The sequence below is a fragment of the Amblyomma mixtum genome, chromosome 8 (assembly GCF_055824585.1).
Source record: "Amblyomma mixtum isolate Tamu chromosome 8, ASM5582458v1, whole genome shotgun sequence".
In the NCBI taxonomy this organism is placed as follows: domain Eukaryota; kingdom Metazoa; phylum Arthropoda; class Arachnida; order Ixodida; family Ixodidae; genus Amblyomma; species Amblyomma mixtum.
Genome location: NC_143019.1, coordinates 66,244,416 through 66,267,255, shown reverse-complemented (window position 1 = coordinate 66,267,255; position 22,840 = coordinate 66,244,416). Strand labels below are relative to the sequence as shown.

Sequence of the window (22,840 nt, the reverse complement as noted above, 5' to 3'; positions counted from 1 at the left end):
ACGTATTTTCGTACGCGGTGAAACTAGGCACGCAGGTCTCTCCGAACGGCTCGCCTCGCACAAGAGGCCTTCGAACTCAGCTGCTGGCCACCCTGATCAGCTCTTTCCTGATATTTTCTTTGGTAAGGTGATCGGCCATGTCTGTCAAGGATCTCACTGCCCTGGTGGACGGTGTGGTAGAGAGCAATGCCGAGGACCTCTGGAAGCTGAGTCGCTTTCTCTGGGAGCATCCGGAGTTGGCCCTGGAGGAGGTCAAGGCCCACGACGCCCTCTGCGAGTTCCTGGAGCAGCGGGGCTTCAAGGTGCGGAGAAACTACGTCTTGGACACTGCGTTCAGGGCGGAGTTCGAAGCTCCGGGAGGATCCGATGGTGAGACACACCGGATAGTTTGGCTTCTTGGTTCTTAGGACGCGGTGACGAGGTGGAGGGCATGAGGGAAGGAGAGTTGCTCAAGCCGCAGCATACGCGATAGAGTTAAGGGTCTCGGGACTGTTAAGCGCGATGTCATCGTTGGCGGCGGCTGCGTTAACGAAAATTCTCAGCAGAAGAAAAGCAGGGGACCCACTTGCCACATAGTCCACTTGACCTTGTTACGTCATCAAAACTGGCATATTTTGGCGGGTGGCAACCTTCCAATTGGATTCCGAGCAAACTGCACACCGTGGCAGGTGGAATTAATGGTTCGGTGCGAGTGGTCGCTTAGGGATAATACCGAGATGGGTCTCTGTAATGGGTACCTCTAAGGATTCTGTAATTGTGAACGCTGTTGCGAGGTGCACTAAAGATTCCTTCTTTTCTAATGACGCGCCTAATGATTAGCATACAGTCGTAAAGAGACGCACATTATATCGGTTCACCTTTATCCGCGAAAAATCAGTACGGTTCTGAGGCCTATGGCTTGCGTTCTCGGATAACCATTTGAAGGTCATTGGATTAATACCGCGCACCTTCCGAAGAAATTTATTTTCTTTGCTGTAGACGTCACTATTTCATTGTATACTGTAATAAGGGAGTAATTACTCATTGACATCCAACCGAACGCAGCCATACGGCTACAAAGGAAAGCTACACAGCTTTCTCAGAACCCCCCCCCCCTAAATATTTAACCAATCATTGTCTACTGCTGACGTCATGCGAGACGATGGTGACGTGACTGGGGGGTCTTTCGGGCCTCTGGGTTTCGTTGCCGATAAGCGATGTAAAGCTTGTGCATTAATATAGCAATGTAATTGATGAGGCCTAATATCTTACACGATTGGCTTATTGCTATTTTTAGGCCTTATTTTCAATGCGCGTGTATAATTCTGGGATCGTTACACAGAAACTAATATTAATAATTTTAGAAAATATCAGCGTAAAGTTGTATGGTGTATATTTTCGAAGTGCCGCGTGTCTGACTGCCATAAACGTCTAATGCACCGGCATGATGTTTTGACTCAGCAAATTTAACACAAAATTAAAAGGGCATTGTTCTTTTCTCTCGATTGAAGTTCAGTTCTGCGTGATTTTATTTATAGCTCCCCTTTGCCGCGAGTGGAACATAAGGGTGGGATTCCACTGGGATAAGCAGATGATGAAGCGATGTCGACGATGTCGCGGGCATATTGCGTTCGAATCTGTACCTTCTAAAAAAATTGGCAGTGGCTTAGCTCTGGTTAAGTCTGGATATACAAGTGAAAAGCTGCAGTTATGCCTCGTTTGACGTCATACTGTCGCAGTTCGCGCACAATGCACTGGGAGCACCACGATAGCGGCGTAGATTTTGAGCCAACTCCCTCGCTACCACTTCTGGGTCTTCTTTTCTTCCTTCCATGGCGAATGTCTGCGCCTCTTCTATGGCCGCGGCCGCTCACGCGTGCGTTCTCACAATGCCTTGCGAAAGAACCTTCTCTTGGGACGGCGGCGGAGACCGCGCAGCAGCGGCAAGGGGTAAACCGGTGGCGAGGAGGAGAAGTGGCGATGGAGCGTGCGCCGCGGCGCGCGGCCTCTTTTATGGCCGTCGCTGCCGCTCACGCGTTATCGCAACGCCTTGCGAAAGAACCTTCACCTCTTGGGACGGCGGCGGAGACCGCGCGGCTGCGGCGAAGGGTAAACCGGTGGCGAGGAGGAGAACGAGGGGGTGGCGAGGAGGAGGAAGGGCGCGCCGCGGCAGCGCCCTGGGGGTGGCTCACGCGAATCGCGGTGTTGACGAGCCTAGTGAAGCTTTTCCCTTCAAAAAATAGAGCGAAGCTGGAAGGGTAATATAGTTTGTGATCATGGGCGGGCAAATGATGAACGATGATGAACGCTGCGGTGAGACTTGCGTGCTGCGGCTGTGATGTAAAGTATGTCTCGTACTTAGAGGGAACCCAACAACGCTTGCCGCCGCGCTTCGCGAAGCGCTACCGCCGAAAGCCGGCGAGAACGGCCGGCACCAGGCGCGGAAAGAGGAGCAAGTCGTGCGTACTGCGAATACGCCTTCGCTGCCGATTTCCGCCAGCTGTCGACGCAGCGGTTCGCGAAGCGCGTGGCAACGATTTGCCGTGTTCCCTCTAAGTATGAAGCATACTGTACGATGTTTTACTGAGCGAAGAATAAAATAAGTTGTGATACAGGGCAAATTTCAATGCTGCGGCAAAAAGGAAGGCGGTTGTAGTCCGGATATTGCTTTCAAGGGTAAAATGTTTGATGTATCATTATAAAGAGTGCATGAATCCAGCGGATCGCCTTTGAACTGCGTCTAATATTTTAAAAATACTTGTGATGTAGGCTCATGACAGAGCAATATTGTAGTTTTGGTGTGATACGTGATTTTTATGCGAGTGATTTAACATGTAGGGGGATCACGCTTTAAAAACATCTATTGCTTTATTCGACGCTGAGATGATCTCGCTCATTTGAGGAGGCCATAATAAATTATAGTCGAATGAGAGAATATATCAGGGTGGCCAGCGAAGCTCATATGTTCGCTCCGCCGCGGGTTTGATACCCAGTCGCCGCAGTGTTTAATTTTGCATATGCCAAGGTCACCCTCAAGGTTAAGCGTCACACAGATTTGGTGAGCCCGTTAGAACTCGTGAAGTAGTGCTTCTGCCCTAAAAGAAGAGAGAAATGTCACACGCGACGCCTCTTAATTACAGCAGGAGCCACAAATCATGCTAATTACATCCACTGTGCAGGTCCCACAGTCGCTCTCATGGCGGAATACGACGCACTGCCGGGTATCGGCCACGCCTGTGGCCACAACCTGATCGCTGAAGCCTCCGTCGGCGCCGCTCTCGCCGTAATGGAAGCCATGAAAATGACGTCAGCAGCACGTGGCAAGGTGCGTAGCCAAGAAAACGTCCCCTGCCGCATATGTGCAAGCAGTATAAAACAGTGCTCCTTGACTATTCCATTGGACCGTTCTTTTTCCTTTCCTGTTCTTCTTTCTTTTGCATTTATTTTTCTCTTTGCTTGGCTCGCCTTGCGAATTTCTTTGATAACGACAACTGCAATAGGTTTCAGTTACACGGCGAGTTGGAGTGGGGCCTAGTAACGGCTCTCGCCGTAAAAGCTAAGCTGCTTCAAAGCAGAAGTGCAAGATGCCGGGCTAGTTGGTAATCCATGATGAAATAACAGCGCAAGGAACGGGACGAAAACACGAAGGAAGAAGACACAGACACGGGCGCTGACTAACAACTGAAATTTTATTTCGAAGCAGGACACATATATAAAGTACAAAGAGGGGGGTGTGTCCAAGGCGATCCTGCACAATCACCGAAACAGTGTAGTCACGTCCAAGGGTAAAAACGATAAAAAGGTGAAAAAGCCGAAAGAAAGACAAAAAGCGATAAAACCACGGTGTAAGAGGCCGGGACGGAAGTAAAAGCGATGAAAACGATGAAAACGGATATGCACATAGCCAAAAGGCAAAAAAACAGCGTTAAACTAACGTTGAAAAACGGAACTAAAATCGCGCACGAGGTGATTAACAAAAAACACAGAGAGGGGCATTTAAGAACAGAATTAAACATTTACCCTGCCCCTAAGAAAGTCCAATTCTTTTTGCGACAGGCACAGGGAGGGTGCACTCACACATTGTTCTTTTGCGTTGTGGATTTCGAATGCTTCTACGAAAAAAGAATTGGACTTTCTTAGGGGCAGGGTAAATGTTTAATTCTGTTCTTAAATGCCCCTCTCTGTGTTTTTTGTTAATCACCTCGTGCGCGATTTTAGTTCCGTTTTTCAACGTTAGTTTAACGCTGTTTTTTTGCCTTTTGGCTATGTGCATATCCGTTTTCATCGTTTTCATCGCTTTTACTTCCGTCCCGGCCTCTTACACCGTGGTTTTATCGCTTTTTGTCTTTCTTTCGGCTTTTTCACCTTTTTATCGTTTTTACCCTTGGACGTGACTACACTGTTTCGGTGATTGTGCAGGATCGCCTTGGACACACCCCCCTCTTTGTACTTTATATATGTGTCCTGCTTCGAAATAAAATTTCAGTTGTTAGTCAGCGCCCGTGTCTGTGTCTTCTTCCTTCGTGTTTTCGTCCCGTTCCTTGCGCTGTTATTTCATCATGCTTCAAAGCAGCTAACCGGATCCACAATTCCTCCGCGACCACCGAAACTCCGCCAAACACAGAGTATACCTCCTTGTTGACATTCTCATGTCATCACCATCAAAATTCTGCATATATGCGTTATATTCTTCGAACTTATCGTACTGTTTGGACAAAGCGATCGGCTGTTGTTGGCGGAACAAAATTGATCACAGATGCCGTTATTGATAAAGTGGTCGGTACCTTTCCTGGAAGAGAGAGAGGGAATGATGAACCGAAATGCAGGGAAGTTAACTAGGCGACTGCCAGTATGCCACCCTACACGTGGGAAGGGGGACGAAGGGAAAGATAGAAAGGGTAGAGGGAAAAGTGGATCACTTTTTCATGTGTATGTAGTCCGTACCGAGCAGGACTTCTGAAAATTTAGAACCTTGAACTCAATGCCGAGCCTTTTAAGAATTTTAAAACCGGCTTCGCGGCTGCCCTCTGCGATTAAGGTTTAACCCAAGGGCCCAGAATCTTCGCTTCTATAAGCGGACGAGGATCTCATACTCAGCAATTCTGGACAAAAGCATTTTTGATCGGGAAACCGTTTAAAAACGCATTTTTTTCTTATAATGTTAGGTTTCACTGTAACAATCAGTGGATCTGGAGATCACCCCACGGCAGTCATATGTTTTTTTCTACTAACGTTTTTGCTATCTTGAAAAGGGTTCCGTATTGGTTTTCTATGCCAGTCTTAACTGTTCGATGCGAGCGATGGGAACACTTTCAAAGAAGGATTTTGCTGCTAGATATCAGAAGAATTGACCATTACTTTCATGTTTTCCATACCTTGTCTTACAATTTTTCAATTTCCAAAACTTTTGTCCGAGAATGTTGGACATGAAGCGGCGGAGCGTTGTCGCCAGGAGGGCACGCTCCCGATCAGAACGAGGAAAATCACAAAGTAGGCGCTAAATCTCTCGCACCACTTATCGCACCAGGAGTTCTCACAGGCAGAGGAGTCTGCCATTGCGACTAAGTGGGAGCAAGCATTTGCAAACGCCACTCCCAGCCCCAGACGACACAAGAGCGTAGCGTCGCAGCGGGATAGGTCGGACGGTAGACTGAGTTGGAGTAAAGGGTCGAGGCGGTGTAAGCGGCATGCCGAGTTTCCAGGAGTAGACTATGACGCTGAAGTATCGTTTCGGCCAAGCACTCGCAGATGTCTTGCTGCGTCGGCTCTTGTCTGCTGTATTTGGACATTGTTGGCACTGCCATGGGTCGATCGAGCTCCAATATCAGCTTCGACGATTCCAACAATGCCACTGTGTCCTGGTAGCCACTGAAAAATGATGCCATAACCATCGCCAAGTGCTTGGTGTTGTAGATGTCTTATCTCGGCTACGAGTTGCTCGTGGTCGCCATGGCATAAGGCAGAATTGAAACATGGCAGGACATCTTTTGAATGGCAGAATACAGCCCATTTATGGGCTGTTTGTGCACCGATGTACTGCACAGCCGCACGACGAGCGACCAGTTCTGACCTGGATGCAAGCTTAACTAGTAGATGAGACCGAGCCCTCTGTGTATACATGCGCGTGGTCACTATACTCGGCTTGGAGTAGGGGGAGTGTCAACTGTTTAACGGCTGGCTTCGATAGGGCCAATTTCTTCGATATTCCCGGAACTGTAAGGCGCACACATGACTCCCGCAGACACCACAGCTCAGAGGAAGGCCGTGCCGCAGAGGTGAACTGTGATGGGATATACGACTGGTGGGCTTCTAGTATGTTTGCAAACGCAGCGTGCGGTCTCCGTACCGGTACCGACACAAGGTGATGCTGGGGAGTCCTTAGCTGACGTATATGAATACGCAGTGTGTCAAGGCCTATCTATATACGTCGAAAGTGGGTAGTCCTTGGCTATAGCAATGGTTTAAATTGTTGATGCGCTGCGAGGGAGACCCAGACATGTGTGAAGCGCCTGAATTTGTACAGCCTGGAGGGCACGAAAATTCATCTTAGATGTGTTGGAATCTGCGGGTTTACTGTACTACAAAAATACCAAGAAGAATGCTCTGTAAAGCTGCAGCACTGCCTGAACCGACGAGCCCTATGATTTTCCACCCATAAATCTGAGTAGGTGAGCGATAGAGGTTAGCTTTTTCTTTAAAAAGGTGCAATGCAGGCTCCATGATATCATAATCCCTAAAAAACAACGAGAGGTACAATCGTAAATGGTATGGCCGTCGATAGTTACAGGATATGGAGTCATATATTTGCGTGTAAAAGCCACTAACGCGCACTTCTCGGCTGAAACGCTCAGACCTTGCTGTCGGAGATAGGAGGAAGTTAAGGTCGCTGAAGTCTCGCTCGCACCTCGAACCTTGACACAGAGGAGGCCCAAATTCAGACATCGTCGGCATACATAGGAATGTGCATGGTATTAGGCAGGCACAATGGTAGTGCTATAAGTGACAGATTGAACAAAGTAGAGCTGAGCACTCCGCCCTGGGGCACGCCCCGGTAAGTGCAATGCACAGGTGTCGTGCTATCTTCACGCATGATAAAGATGACCTGTTCGTGAGAAAGCTTTTCAGCCATCTGAACATCTGACCACCGATACCAACAGCCTTTACTGTATCAAGGCTTCATGTGTGACGTTATCGTAAGCACCTTTGACATCAAGAAAAAGTGCCACGCACATGCGTTTCTGGCGTTTCTGTGGCTGAACTGTGGAGACAAGATCGATGACGTTGTCTATACAGGAGCGACCCCTCCGAAAACTCGCCATGGCGTTTGGGTATACTTTATAGTTCTCAATGCACCCCTCAAGACGCATTACAATTATTCTTTCCACGGTTTTTCCCACGCAGCTGGCCAAAGCTATTGGCTTGTATGATATGAGATTGAGCGGGTATTTGCCCTGGTTAAAGTAATGGCATCAGCCGACTGAATTTCCACTGGGGAGGAACAACACCTTCTTGCCATGAATGGTTATCAAGACTGAGTAGCTCTTCTGGTCCGTCGTGGTCAAGGTGGCACAAAGTGGAATATGCGATGCCGTCTGGCGCTGGTGAAGACGAACGCTTACTTTGCGCTAGGGCTCTGTCAAGTTTCTCGCGAAAAAAGATGGCATCCATCGCTGAGTCCCGTGATGCAGGAGGAGCCCACTGAGAACTCGCGGTAGCCAGTGCGCCCGCAATGGACCTCCAGAAGTCAGTTGCTACTTCAATCCGGTGGCGGTCTTGGCGTAGAGCTAACGCATAGAAAGGTTGTCTTTGCCGTGGAAACGTTCGAAGCCCCCGCATCGTCCGCTTAATGGGAGATATGGGCTTTCGAGGATCCAGCGACTGACAGTTCATCCAGCGCTGGTCGTACAGCCTGTCCATATGCCGCTTAATTTTCTTCTGCAAACGTTGCGCATTTCTGAGATCCCGTAAACACCTGGTCCGTCTGTAGCACCTTTCTGCACGGCGCCTAATGGCACGTAGGTTGTCTATTACTATATGAAATTCAGTTCGCGTTTTAGTTGACATGAAGTTCCTGGAAAAGTTACGATCTAGTATAGAGCTGTCTGAGTGCTATACACGCTGATGCGCGTTTCTTGGTCTTCATGCATGAAAAAAGTAATTGACAGTCAAGTTGAATGGTACGGCAAAACAACGCTGACGGACGGGACGGAAGAAGATGAGACAGACACAGCGCATGTGTCTGTCTCATCTTCTTCCGTCCCGTCCGTCAGCGCTGTTTTGCCGTACCATTCAACATGAACCAACCATCCCGACTCAGCCCTCTCCTTGACAGTCAAGTCCTTTGTCGTGAGTATAGAAGTAAGCATCAGATTCTTTGGCAGAGGGGCATAACACATTCCAGGTGGTCTCGCAGATGGTCTTAGCTGCACTCTAGTCTTGAGGAACCTCCGCCAGCAGCCGCTCTTAGCTGGAGAGCACTCTCGGCTTCCTAGCCGCTTTTGACGGGCAGTGATCTGCGGGAGAGGAGGTCATGCCGCCGCAGCTGCCGCGCATATAATATTCTCCATCGCCTCTCTCTCTCTATCCTCATTGCTTTCGGAACATTTCAGGTTTAACCAGAGCTAAATCACTGCCAATTTTTAATATGAAAGTCTGATGCAGCCACCAGACATTCCAATTTTGTCCGCACAAAAGCGTCGTATTCTAAAGTCTTGGTATTTACGCGTGTGTTATTAAGATCCTTTTGAAGAACCAAAACTTGCGCAAAGCTGCTGAACATGTATCAGAAATACAGTCTGACCGAGTTTGTTAGGAATTGGGACACCTAAATATCTCTATTTTTCAACATCAGTTACTACTGTGTCGTCTAGCACGTAAAGTAATGCAATTCGTTCCTTTTCTCGTGTTCTTCGGAGCAAGCCTTTTTCATGTACATTTATCTAAATGTCTCAAACTTTACGCCAATCGGAAATAGCGGTAACTGATTTCTATTCACTTTTGTGATTGTTTTGGGGAATCGTTCTAAAAATGACACAGCCACAGGTTACAAATAATGCGTGCCTCACCAGAGATTTGTTCTATTATAAATACACATTAATATAGATAAGAAATACAAGTGGCCCCAATACGCTGCCTTGTGGTTGACCCGAAGTTACTTGACGGCTACTCGAAGAACACCTGCGCATTTATCCGAACTGCTGTTTATAACGGAGGTATACTTGGATCTATGGTAAATGTAGCAGTAGGAAGGCCAATGCTCCCGAGGTTATGGAGTCTAAAGTGCCGCGGTTCGCGAAATTTTTTAACTTCATTTCTTTGCTTATTTAGTGTGGCTAAACCACACTAGCTGACACTATTCCCAAGCAGCACAGAACAGTGGTCCAAACTTGGGAGGTTGTTGGCACTGAGTGGCCCTACATAGGTCAAGAATATCCAGTGTCGGGGTGCGTTTATTAGGCGTCCTCAAGAGACCGAACCGCCGTGCAGGATCTGGCAGCGCAGACGGGCGTAGCCAGCACCAAGAGAGCGGGGCAACTTCGTCGTCGTCAGGCGCAGCGTAGTGTCGGCGCATAACTTCGTCGTTGTCAGGTGCAGCGTAGTGTCGGCGCATGGCGGTAGCGGAACCTGTCACAGTTGGCACACTACACCAGCAATATGCCAACATCAGTTAAGCCAATTCACCACCTTCTCAATATAGGCCCAAGGCTCCCCACATTCGACCAACAATGGTGGTGCCATATAAAAAAAGCTTACTACATTGGCCCACGTTCACCTGCGTTCTTCCAACGTAGGCCTCGCAGATTTCGAAAATTGGCCACGTTGGCCCACCTTTACCTCCGTTCTGCCAACGTAGGCCTCACCGATTTTTAAAACTGGCCACGTTGGCCCCTCGTTGACCTGCGTTCTTCCAACGTAGGCCTCGCCCATTTTGAAAACTGGGCACACATTGGCCCACCTTGACCTCCGTTCTTCCAACGTAAGCCACATCGATTTTGAAAACTGGCCATGTTGGCCTTTGTTAACCTCTGTTCTTCCAACGTAGGCCTTGCCGATTTTGAAAACTGGGCACGTTGGCCCACCTTGACCTCCGTTCTTCCAACGTAAGCCACATCGATTTTGAAAACTGGCCATGTTGGCCTCTGTTAACCTCTGTTCTTCCAACGTAGGCCTCGCCGATTTTGAAAACTGGGCACGTTGGCCCACCTTGACCTCCGTTCCCCAAATGTAGGCCTCACCGATTTGAAAATGGTCGAATAGTCGGTTGCCCTCTAGGAATACACTTGCGACGAGGTGTACACCTGCAAAGGGGCGAACATAGGCATGAAATTTTGCCGCATTTCAGTGATTTTAAGTCATTTTGACCACACTGCATTACCTTTCTATTGCAGCTCGTCGTGTTAGGCACCCCTGCCGAAGAGAGCCGTGGTGGTAAGGAGTTGCTGGTGCAAAAGGGGGTGTTCAGCGATATCGACGCCGCCTTGATGGCTCACCCCATGCACCAGGACACGCTGCGACTGGCTGTCAACGCCTTGCAACAGGTTCGTTTCAGAGCATGACACCATCGCTACTAGGGGGTGACTCCAACTTTTCTCTTTGTTCGTGTAAGGGAGCCCGAAATTCTCCATTGGTCATTGTCAACAGAGATAGTTTGTGGAGTCTGGGCTTTTCATTGTCACCGGATATAGTTTGTGGAGCCTGGGCTTGTCATTGTCACCGGAGATAGTTTGTGGAGTCTGGGCTTGTCATTGTCACCGGAGATAGTTTGTGGAGCCTGGGCTTGTCATTGTCACCTGAGATAGTTTGTGGAGTCTGGGCTTGTCATTGTCACCAGAGATAGTTTATGGAGTCTGGGCTTGAACTATCTACGTGTTCAATGTGTGCTCTTCCTTTTTGCTGAGACGCAAGCTGGAAACCCAGCAGATATAGCATGCTCAGCTTTCGTGGACAGTTCTAATGACTTTACTGGACATCACAAACTAGCCCCATCTTTTGGCCGGCAGTAGCGAACACTGTGCAACTCAATGGGGATATTTTAAAGTTCTAGTTTTGAGGAAACTAGGGAGTGCCGGGAGATTCCGCGTAGACCCTATTGTTTTCATGGCCAAGTTTTCCTCCTTGCTGCAAAATCTGTCCTATAAAGTGCTACTTGAGTGCACATCAGCTATTTCCGACGGCTATTCAAAATTACCGCGGTGATTTTGAGTGTTCAGCACAACACACACGTGGTGACAGCCGTAGAAACTGGAATCGTGTGTCCAGATTCCCTGGGCTTGAGCCGCGATCTTGTGAGGATTTGAGTGGACAAAATCCGTTCGGTCAACCTTCGTTCACGCAGAATATCCAACGCATGACATTGCTGCGAAAGGAGGACAAGAGAGTCAGTGTATATCGCCTTGTCAGTGAAATTTGCTAAAGTGTCGTTATTGTAAAGTGCAAGCCTTGCTCTCTTTTAAAGTGGCTGACCATTTTCACAAAACACGTTTGTTTCAGCCGACCATGCTGGTCTGACCAAACTGTGCCGATTGCTCTGAGTATACTAGTACCCTTTGCACTTATTTAACACTTCATCTTAGACCTTTTGCGTTGAAAGTGCGGAGGTAGAGTGGGAGAGCACATGCGCACTCAAGAGAGATGACTAATCCTCTCAATGGCTTGTTCCCCGCTCTTTGTGCATTAACAAGGGAACCGCCTCTTCCAGGGATGAAGTCCTGTCCTCTGACGTGAGCGGCCGGCGAGGTTCCGGCGCCTTGCATAAAATCTTGTTGTCTGATTCGTAGCTGCTGCTCTCCACTACAGAGTGCCCGTGATAATGATGACGAATATATTAATGATGAATAATACAATCTTTCGGGCTAGTTGGTTGCGCGCTCTGACTGTCACGTTACCTTGATTTTTCCCCCCGGTGGTCGTTTCACCTGGCGTGTATATAAGTGCGAGTTTCAGGTTCTTCAAATAAAGTTGGAAGTTCAGCGCTCTGTCCTATCTGCATCTTATTCTTGATTGCGTTCGCGCTGCTGATACATATTAATGAGGACGGTTGAGTCATCTAATGAGGTTGCAAACGTTTATTTCCCTATTACCATGCCAACGTAAATAACCTCCAGAGCAATGCAAGTGCAACGAGCAATATAAGATCGCATCTTTATATAGCAATAACCTCAAGCTTTATGAAAAGGGCAGCTGAGATCTATTTGGTGCATTGGTTTCATTCATTATGGGGCCTTATGGGCATTATGCCCTTGAAAGAATTCAGCTCAAAGCTGTTCGGCTTATATTTTCTAAATATCGCACCACTGGCGCACCATCTGCTCTGTTGCTTCAACATAATATACAGTCCCTTGAAACTCGGCGTAGAATACTAAGGTTAAGATTTATCTTTCTATTGAAAAATAACAAACTGTCAATGGCTCCCGATTAGTATCTCCAACCGATAACGTCCAGGTCAACAAGAAACAGGCACACTGAATCGTTAAAACCTTACTTTGCCAGAACTAACATATTCAAATTTTCTTTTTTTCCCCGCACCATTACCGAGTGGAATCAGCTACCACCATCATTAACAGTTGACATTGATGCCATTGAACAGGCCGTTCATTTAATTGTTTTTTATGCGAAGCATATTACTAGAGCTACACTACAGCCCGTCGAGCGCAGCGGTGGAGCTACCATTGACCTTTAGCGTGACCACGTGACAACATGACGTCACAGCAGAGGAGAGATGGGCTGCCGGCTCGCGCGGTCGGCCGCGGCGGTGGAGGCTCCACATCAGAGGCGCGGCGGCTGACCACGTGACAACATGACGTCACAGCAGAGGAGAGATGGGCTGCCGGCTCGCGCGGTCGGCCGCGGCGGTGGAGGCTCCACATCAGAGGCGCTGCAGCTGACCACGTGACGCTACAGCAGCGGTATAAAGTTGAGCTTGCCTCGCTCTCCGGGCACTTACGAGGCGGCCAGGTGTTGGGATATCGCCTAGAAGCAGGGCTCATTTGAACGAGAAGCGAAAGCTTCAGCGTGCCACAGAGACCAATGAAGAGCGGGATGAACGTCTGGCTAAGCGGCGTGCTCAATATGCGGCTCGGCGACAACGTTCTACAACAACTGAAGAACAAAGCGAGGAACTTTACCAATCCTAGCCATCAATATGCTTCGCATCTGACTAGGCTTAACCTTAGCTAAGCCTCAGCCATTTTTTTTTCATGACTTGCCTTGTACTTTTGTTTTGCACTTTTTGTATTGTGCTTATTGTGCCCCTCCGGCCAGGGCCCTTCCCTGGGCCTGCAGTATGCTCTAAATAAATAAATAAAAAAGCGCAGCCACCTTCCGACCTTTGTTTTCAAGAACGTCTGGCACAAAGCCTAAGAGAGTGGCGCTTAAATGCACTCTGCATTAATAAGTATACATGACCAGTGGTCGTTTGGCTCCATCCCAGATCACCGTGCACTACAAGGGCAGGGCGACGCACGCCGCCGCCTCCCCCTGGGAAGGGGTGAACGCCATGGACGCAGCCGTGGCCTCGTACGTCAACGTGTCGCTGCTTCGGCAGCAGACGAAGCCCGAGAGCCGGATACACGGTGCGTATACGGCAGGTTGCTTGAGTGTGCCCCACATCCAGCGCAGCGCTGGTAGACGCTGCAGCTGGCGTCGTGTTGTTCGTCGTCTTGACTGACTGACTAGCGCTAGAGGGGCGGCTAGCCGCAAGATGTTCCTGCATGTGACTCGATTTGTGAATTCGAGCTCAGATTACTTTAAAGCAAGGCTACGTTATGGACATAGGGTATCAGTAGCGAGAGATAGAGATCACCATAGTTTGATGGTAGGAGTAGGCCAGTTAATCCATTGCAATTTGGGGGACACAGGCAGCACTTCTTCCAACTGATATCCCTTCAACACAAGTTGAGCTGCATATAGATAATGAAAGGTTAACGCCACACACGGAAAAAAGACAGGAAAGCCACGAAACGAGCAATTAAAAGCCAGAAGATGTAAGAAGAAGGGCTGGCGTGTTTGGTTGCCGCTTATATGAGTGCGCTTTCATCAGCTGATGTAGAAAATAAGCCCCTTTTTCACCCTTTGGGCTGATAGGCGATTGATCATTGCCATCTGTTGATAATGCTTTTCCTGCATCCCATACATTCTTTTTTTTTGCTGCGTGGGAATCGGCTCTTGATTTCAACTTTTACTTGACCTTAGGTAGAATCACTTGCAACAGAAAGGGCCCTGTCCTGTTCACTTAATCCGTCCATGTTCCCTAGCTCTATGTATTTGGGTGCACGGAAATGGAATGACGCCTAAATGCCGTGACATCGGTTATGTGGCCTTTTCCGACGTGTAAGCGCTGCCGGCTCCGGTTTGGTCACCGGTGACGCATGCATGTGCCAGTGAAGGTACTCAAGGTGTACCTAAATGCCGTGACATCGGTTATGTGGCCTTTTCCGACGTGTAAGCGCTGCCGGATCCGGTTTGGTCACCGGTGACGCATGCATGTGCGACGGTACGTTACTCGGCCACAGCGAAGACCAGATGAATGTAAGCAAGTTACCTCAGTCGTACGCAGGTGATTCAGCTGTCGCTTTGCGTCCACCTTGAGTATATACCTTAGGTAGAATCACGTGCAACAAAAAGGGCCCTGTACTGTTCACTTAATCCGTCCATGTTCCCTAGCTCTATGTATTTGGGTGCACGGAAATGGAATGACGCCTAAATGCCGTGACATCGGTTATGTGGCCTTTTCCGACGTGTAAGCGCTGCCGGCTCCGGTTTGGTCACCGGTGACGCATGCATGTGCCAGTGAAGGTACTCAAGGTGTACCTAAATGCCGTGACATCGGTTATGTGGCCTTTTCCGACGTGTAAGCGCTGCCGGATCCGGTTTGGTCACCGGTGACGCATGCATGTGCGACGGTACGTTACTCGGCCACAGCGAAGACCAGATGAATGTAAGCAAGTTACCTCAGTCGTACGCAGGTGATTCAGCTGTCGCTTTGCGTGCAGCTTGAGTATCTACCTTAGGTAGAATCACGTCCGGTGACGTCATCAAAGCGCGTGGTAAAAATTAAAATTACATAGGTGGGCCGTGATAAAAGAGGTAAAAAAAACGGATGCATTACTGAAACGAAGTCCTGAGTCTCGGCTAACTTCTGGCCCTGTCTAGCTTTTTTCTTGTGTGACAGGGTTCCGCCGGTAATCTTCTGCTGTTACCGCCTTGCTTTTTCGTGTCGGAAACGTACAGGCGCGGAGAAAAGTAAACGGATCACGCAACTGTCTTCGAATATTTTTCACACGTCACCTAAATGAAGTTTCCAGCAGTGGTGCGCGCATGCTGGTAGCGGAGGTTGGTGGGCTTTCTTGTCGACAAACAAGGCTTCTTCATTAGCAATGGAGAAAGCGTGGTTGCGCTTCGAACACAATAGCGTGCTCCGTTTACTTATGGCTGCGCCTGTACAGAGTGTTCGGCGGTAAACTATAGAGATGCGTTATTGATGACCTTACAAATTCGCACGAATTACGCAGCAAGAACGTAGGTGCTAAATGGCCACTAGAGCAATAATACACAGCTATGACAAATGTCCTTTAACTCTCATTTTACTATTATAGCAGAGTTCATTGCAAAACGTAATTGAAAGTACAAATATGCACTGCATATTACCAAAGAAAGAAAACATGAGAGTCATGAACAGAAGTCTTCTCCATAATAAGTTACACAAGCGTACAGCTCACCGTAGGGCAACGACGCAAGAAAAACAACGAAATGGGATTGACGAGCGCTGACTTAAAACAGTTTATTTTGAACCTCGGAACGGAATTTAAGTATATAATAGTAAACGTTATCACACGTGCGCATCAAGCGAGATATTCATGCGGTGATGCAAGTACAATAGTTCCCCGCGAGTGAGAGCAATCGACGAGGAATCAACTACGCAATCTTTCATTTCAGCTCTGATAATTTCTAGAGTCTGTTGGCAGCTACTTGTTGTGATAGCAGTGGTGTCTCTGTAAACGGGCTGGTACACGCGTTCATCATAAGGTTCACTTTGGCTCTGATCAACACTGTTATTATTTGGCTTGCATCTTCGGCAGTGTTCGGCAAAAAACCCTCTTCGCTTTTGAGATACATTGTTGCAATACTCCAGGAGGCCACCGTTCAAACACCTACCGCGTTCACCGACATAGTTTTTCCCACATGGCGAGAGTATGTTGTAGACCACTGAACCAGCACACTAAACGAACTTAGTTCTGTGCTTCTTTTGGCCCTGAAGTTGCTTTAAGCTTCAGGGCGTGGTCAATCTGCACAATTTTTGCAGCTTTTCGTTGAAGAAACAATTCCTTTTAAATTCACCTCTTCGATCTTTTTTTAGGCGATCAGACAGGCTATGAATGTACGGGATCCCTGCAAACTGCCGTTCAGCAGACGGTCGCGAAGTGCAGAGAAAAAAGAAAAAAAAAGCAGATGCATTACTGAATTGTGTTCAGGAAAGTAAAAACAGCGCTAAGTTCTACACAAAACACACAGAAAGACGGACAGGACGGGCGCTGACTTGAAGTCAGAGCCCGTCCTGTCCGTCTTTCTGTGTGTTTTGTGTAGAATTTAGCGCTGTTTTTACTTTCCTGAACACAATGTCGCACCAAATGACACGCAAAAGGTACTGTTAAACGTGCATTATTGAAACACAGGTGTGGTCTCTCGGCTAACATCTGGCACAGGCTAGTTAGCTTACTGAGCGATAAGATTCCGCAGCTAACATTTCACTGTAACCGCCTTGGTTTTGCACGTCGGTAACGTGCTGAGTGTTCACGCCATGTGCCACACCCGTGGCCTGTAAGTTCCTGCTTACCTGCAGAAAGGCTTATATCGGCCTAATAGTCCGATATATCAATGATCGGCTGCGTGAGCATTACAAGTCTTGACTTCTGTTGATGGTGGAGAAAATTTGCCTCGCCATTGCAGGGAGTGTGGTTACTACCCTCTGCTCGGCAATCTTAGCATTTTTGGCACAGGCAGGGGCAAAGAAGAGCTCGGAATTATAGAGGCATACTTCATCAGTATGCACGGCGATAATCGTACCAGTACCACTTCGCCCAGACGAAGAAAAGTCCTCTTGTCGAAACGTTGGCTCAAGCAACCTGAGGTTTTCCCCTCCCTTGTTCATCTTGTGATCGCCAAGGACCATCTACCACACCCTCTCTCTACCACAGTACCACTTCAGTGCGCTTGCTGGAAAAGGAATTTGCTTTCTTAGATCGCCGGCGGCAGATACGCTGCTTATCTTCCCTTTGTAATCTCCGCAATGTGGCGATGGCTGTGCCGCGCATGCCATATTAGCCTTGCTGGGAGGTCTCTGTTTTCATTAAAGCACAGTTTCTAGTTCAGTCTTCATGGTGTATATCTCTTCTTGTCCTTGTCCTTTTTGACTGGTTCTCCTCTTCACAATAATATGCGGCTGGGGTACAAGGAAAGGCGATAAGGCTGATTAGCAGAGGCTAACAAAGTTTGAACAAACCTACGTATACCTCCATCCGCATACGTTCCGAAACTCGGCGCCTATCGGCCGATTACTACTTTACTAGCCAAATTCTACAAGCTTCCGCGTTCGAATAGCTGAAAAGAGGAAAATGGTTGTTCCGGTATTTTCGGCTTACGTGCTTGGTACTGTTTAGTTAGCTGGCGTTCGTGCAGTACTCACGGCACACGACTGATGAGGTCATCTCTAGTCCTGCCGTGACAAGCACTGTGTTCTAGTGAAGAGCTCGCTGCCGTGTTATTTCGACGCCTTCCTTCTCCAGCCCCCGGCAGAGGGCGTGTGCTGTTCCTCTTTCAGACGGCGCCTCGTGGTCGGCAGCGGATCCCCTCGCATGCGCTTGTTACGGTTTGGTTTGGTTTATGGGGTTTAACATCCCAAAGCGACTGAGGCTATGAGGGACGCCGTAGTGGAGGGCTCCGGAAATTTCGACCACCTGGGGTTCTTTAACCTGCATCGCACAGTACACGGGCCTCTAGAATTTCTCCTACATCGAAATTCGGCCGCCGCGGCCGGGATCGAACCCGCGTCTTTCGGGAAAGCAGCCGAGCGCCGTAACCACTGGACCACCGCGGCGGGTGCTTGTTACGGTGGCTACGAGGTCACAAGTGTGTTTAGACAACGCCGAGGCCTCGTGAAGCTTACATTGCCACGCAGTATATAGTTAGTCAAATGTTTAGGAGAAACCCCCAAGGTGGAGTAGATTTGTAATAAGGGAGTAATTACTGATTGGCATCCACCCAAGCGCAGCCATACGGCTACAAAGGAAAGCTATACAGCTTTCTCAGAAGCTTCGCAGTTAAAGAGAAATTCTTCCTGGTCCGGGGTTCGAACCCGGGACCACCGCTTCACCGGAGCAGTCGCTCTACCAATTGAGCTAACCGGGACGGCAAGCTTATGGTAGGGCGAGAGCGAATTGATCAATAACTCGAAGTGGGAACAGTGTTGGTCCAATGTTTAGGGGAAACCCCCAAGGTGGAGTAGATTTGTAATAAGGGAGTAATTACTCATTGGCATCCACCCGAGCGCAGCCATACGGCTACAAAAGGAAAGCTATACAGCTTTCTCCGAAACCTCGCAGTTGAAGAAAAATTCGTCCTGGTCCGGGGTTCGAACCCGGGACCACCGCTTCACCGGAGCAGTCGCTCTACCAATTGAGCTAACCGGGACGGCAAGCTATAGTTAGTTGCCTATTTCTTGTCAGTTTTGCTTTTCGGCGAAGCTGGCGTAATCGGAGGAATGAATTAAACCGGTAAAGCAGCGGTTTTGTCGCAATTTTGTACGCTTCACGTAGCCTCGAGATTTCTAAACTCATCTGAGACAACATAGGCACAGCTCGGCTTTTCAAAAAAACGAAACAACTCCAGAGAAAGAACTGAAATACACATTATCCAGGGTATGCAGGGAAAGTTAGGTGACATATCCACACCAGTGTCCAACGCATCATTTAACAACAACAACAACAAAAAAAACAACACGCGACTCCAAATTTGGTTCCGCTACTCCCTTAATACATCCGCCACTGTGGCAGGCATACTGTAAGCCTTGACGGACGACATTTATTAACATAAAAAGTTGGTTTTGTTTGGTTTGGTTTATGGGGTTGAACGTCCCAAAGCGACTCAGGCTATGAGAGAAGCCCTAGTGAAGGGCTCCGGAAATTTCGACCACCTGGGGTTCTTTAACGTGCACTGACATCGCACAGTACACAGGCCTCTAGAATTAGGTCTGTCGATTTGGGTAACTCGGCCAAATGCGGATATGTGCGCTAGCATGACGTCAGTTGTCAGTTGGAGCGACGACCTTCTAGTTGCTACCAGGCTACGACCTAATAATCGCCCCAACATCGTCTGTTTAGCTACTGTGCCAGCAACATTCGAATCACGCTCTCGTCCTAACCGCTCCTGCTCATTCCACTTAGTTGTGTGGGCTTAGGGGGCGGTGCCGCCTAATTAGCGCCCCAGGTTCGCCTTGTCGCCACCGCTACATCCTGGCGAGTAAGCCACCTGATTGGTAGGTGAGCAGTGACGCAGTGGTACAAGGCAGGTGCTAAGGCAGGTGTTGCCCTCGGTGGGACTTGGGTTGAGTTGCGGCCCAGGTTGCTCCGAGCAGCCTCTAACGGCTAAATGGGCTGGCGCCTGACAGACGACGGACGGACAGAGGCAGGCAGGCAACGGCCAAATGCGGGGAAATGGCCGCTATAAGTTCTAGCACACTAAAAACTTGAGCAACAACGAAGTATTGGACGCTAATGAAGCATGAAACTGCGGGATACATCGGACTGGAATCGGACATGCCCAGTGCAGTCTGTTTTGAATACAGCACATTAAAATAGCAGACCGTATGATCGAAACCCAGCAAAATTTTGACTGACAGTTACATGAGACGTGTTTGTTTCTGGTAATCTCAACTGTGCGGCGCATTATGCCACCCGTTGCAGGCATCATCACGGAATCGGGAAGCTATCCCAACATCATTCCCGGCTCGAGCAAGGTCGTGTACGGCGTTCGAGCGCAGACACTCGACGAGCTGAACGAGTTGGTCGCCAGAGTCGAGGGATGCTTCGGGGCTGCGGCCCAGGCCACGGGTTGCACAATGACGGTGGAGAAGGACACTGCGTATAAGGACGTGGTCCACAACTTGGCTTTGGTGAAGGCCTACAGGAAGCACGGACAAGCCTTGGGTACGTACTACAAATGTTTTCTGTCGGAACCGACGGTATAGAGGAAATGAGGACAAATACAACCTTTGTCATGAACGGAGGCAGCCCCCCCCCCCCACACACACACACACGAAAAAAAAAGAAACACGCAGCTCATTCCTTGTTGAGGTTTATGCCCCCAGAACCTTGCCTTTTCGTAAGCGATGGCGTTGGTGGTCGTAGTATTTGCTGCTGCTCAGAGAGCAGCATGCCCGTCCCTCTCAAGCCCAGGAAATCTGGACAAATGTTTCTAGTTTGCACGGCTGCCACCAAGTGCCGCGTGGCGCTGAAAACTCAAAATTAGCGCGGGAATTTCGAATGTTCAGTATGTCCCGTTGGTTTTCTAAGGCCGTCGAAAATACGTTTTAAACCACAGAAAGCGGTTTTATAAGTCAGATTTTGGAGCGAGGAGGAATATTCAGCCGCCATTACAACCCCAATCTCCGCCCAGAATATCTCGGGACTCTAGTTTTCCGCATCCTAGGAGATTAAAATACCGGTATGCAGTTACGCGATGTTCGTAACTTACGGCCAACAGACGATGCTAGTTGGTGATGCCATGGGAAGCTGGGCATATACTGACGTCACTACTCCGGTGTCACGGGATCATCCCCAGACCAATCAGACTGCAGTACATCTGTGTTCGCTGGTTGGTCATTGAGAGTGTGTTAGCTTTGGGAGCGCAAGAAAGAGCTCTAACCATGGACAACCGTTCACTTCCTCAGGCTAGTTGAAAAATGCAGATTATTCACTGTATTCATAAAAGCTAAGTAAGCTGAGTCTTTATGTATGTAGGGCAACGGATTATGATAATTTATCTGACAGAATTTTACCGCAATCCGGACGGAAAATAGAGACAGCTAAACATGTCCTTAAATTTAAACTGCGAGGTCAGGCTATAATGATCTTAACTATTGATGGCACTGAGCAAACAGGTTCAATTTTGCAAATTCTTTCAATAAAATACTTTGTTATGCAGGTTCTAGCCATTTGAGTCGAGGTGTTTTTCTATCTATCGAAAAGCGATCTATCGAGATCTATCGAAAAGCTGGAACAGCTGATGAGCTGCGCTCAAATTTTGCATTAGGAAGTAAAGCAATTGTCGGCAATTTCTTTACCAAAAGGAAAAAATGAAAATGCCTCCTGCCTTCGGAGCTGCGTGGCCGACTGTGGCAGAACTTCAAGAAACCAGCCAATTTTAGTTCTGCCTTTAAAACAATCCCTGCATCTATATTGAAACTAAAATTGAATGACCTCAGATACTGGACGTAGGGTCCCTCACGATTCCCGTAATATATTGTTCTTTCATGCATTCCCGTGTTGCCACATAAGCTGCCTTAATATGTCTGGTTACACCTGTACGATGTCATCAGTGCACGTTAAATAACCCCAGGTGGTCGAAATTTCCGGAGTCCTCCACTACGGCGTCCCTCATAGCCTGAGTTACTTTGGGACGTTAAGCCCCAATAAACCAACCGATAAACCAAACCAAATATTCACTGACCTAAAGACGTCATCTACGCAGCGTGCTGTACATAGTAACTGGAGATTTTCATTATTGGTAAATTCGATTTGCCACAATGTATCTCGTCCAGCTAAATGCGCCATTCGTCAAAGGTCAAATAAAGATAAAATTCTGATTACTCCTCCTAGCGCCTGAGAGATGTCCATTGCGATTGGTAAATTGGTTTTTGAGGAAAGGAAATGGGGCAGTATCTGTCTCACATATCTCGGCGGACACCTGAATCGCGCCGCGAGGGAAGGGAGGGAGGTGGGAGTGAAAGAAGAAAGAGAGAAAGAGGTGCCGTAGTGGAGGGCTCCGGAGTAATTTCGACCACCTGGGGATCTTTAACGTGCACTGACAATTGCGAGTTTAAAAAAAAATCGCGTCGATGTAGTATGCAATGTCGGAAACGCACGATTTGAGCTGATATTTCCTGCTGTGAAAGCTGTCTTATCCGCCATTTGTTGACGAAACCATATTGCCCATAAAACTACTTAAGGATTCGGAAAATGTCTTGTTGCAATTGAGTAATAAAGGTTAAGAGTGATTCTGAAAGCTTGTGACCCGACGTTTCCGCACTAATGGCGATGCAGGCGTCGAGTTCACCGACGCCGACCTGGTGTCCATGGAGCTGTGTGGGGCATCCACGGACGCCGGCAACGTGTCGTACGAAGTGCCCACCATTCACCCTATGTTCCGGATCCGGACCGATGGCATGAACCACACGCCGGCGTTCGCTGAGGCCTCCAACTCGGCCGAGGCCCAGCCGCCGACGCTACGCACCGCGAAGGTACTGGCGCTCACGGCACTCGACCTGTTCACCGACCCAGCGCTGGTGTCCCAAGCGAAGGCGGAGTTTGCCGAGTGGAAGAAGACACGACTGCAACAGTGGGCCGGGAAGAACCAATCGCCGTGAATTAAATTACTGTTCTTGACTTTATCCGTACTTCGATCGGTCTCAAGGTATTTTTTTTAATTGGTCAACGTGGAGAGGAGATCTTTACTATAGTAGAAGCGTAAACACCACTCAGTGGTTGCCATAGAGGCGCGTAAACGTGAAACGAGAAATGAAATAAAGTGCATCTCACATGTGCGCCTGTGAGGTGGTGGTTGGTTGGTAACAACTTTATTCATAGTCCTG

At 48.5% G+C, this 22,840-nt stretch overlaps 1 protein-coding gene and 1 non-coding gene across 2 annotated transcripts; one reads left to right on the top strand and one right to left on the bottom strand.

Annotated features, from left to right (window-relative positions):
* Positions 1-22,615, top strand: LOC149332793 (xaa-Arg dipeptidase-like). The gene is made up of 6 exons (XM_089558375.1): positions 1-369; positions 3,159-3,304; positions 10,368-10,517; positions 13,409-13,550; positions 19,935-20,177; positions 22,293-22,615. Exons 1-6 carry the CDS (start codon positions 138-140, stop codon positions 22,613-22,615), a joined length of 1,236 nt encoding a protein of 411 aa, XP_089414501.1. The 5' UTR covers positions 1-137.
* Positions 18,308-18,381, bottom strand: TRNAT-GGU (transfer RNA threonine (anticodon GGU)). The gene has a single exon. It is a non-coding gene; the product is annotated as a tRNA-Thr (tRNA).
* Positions 22,616-22,840: the final 225 nt, after the last annotated feature.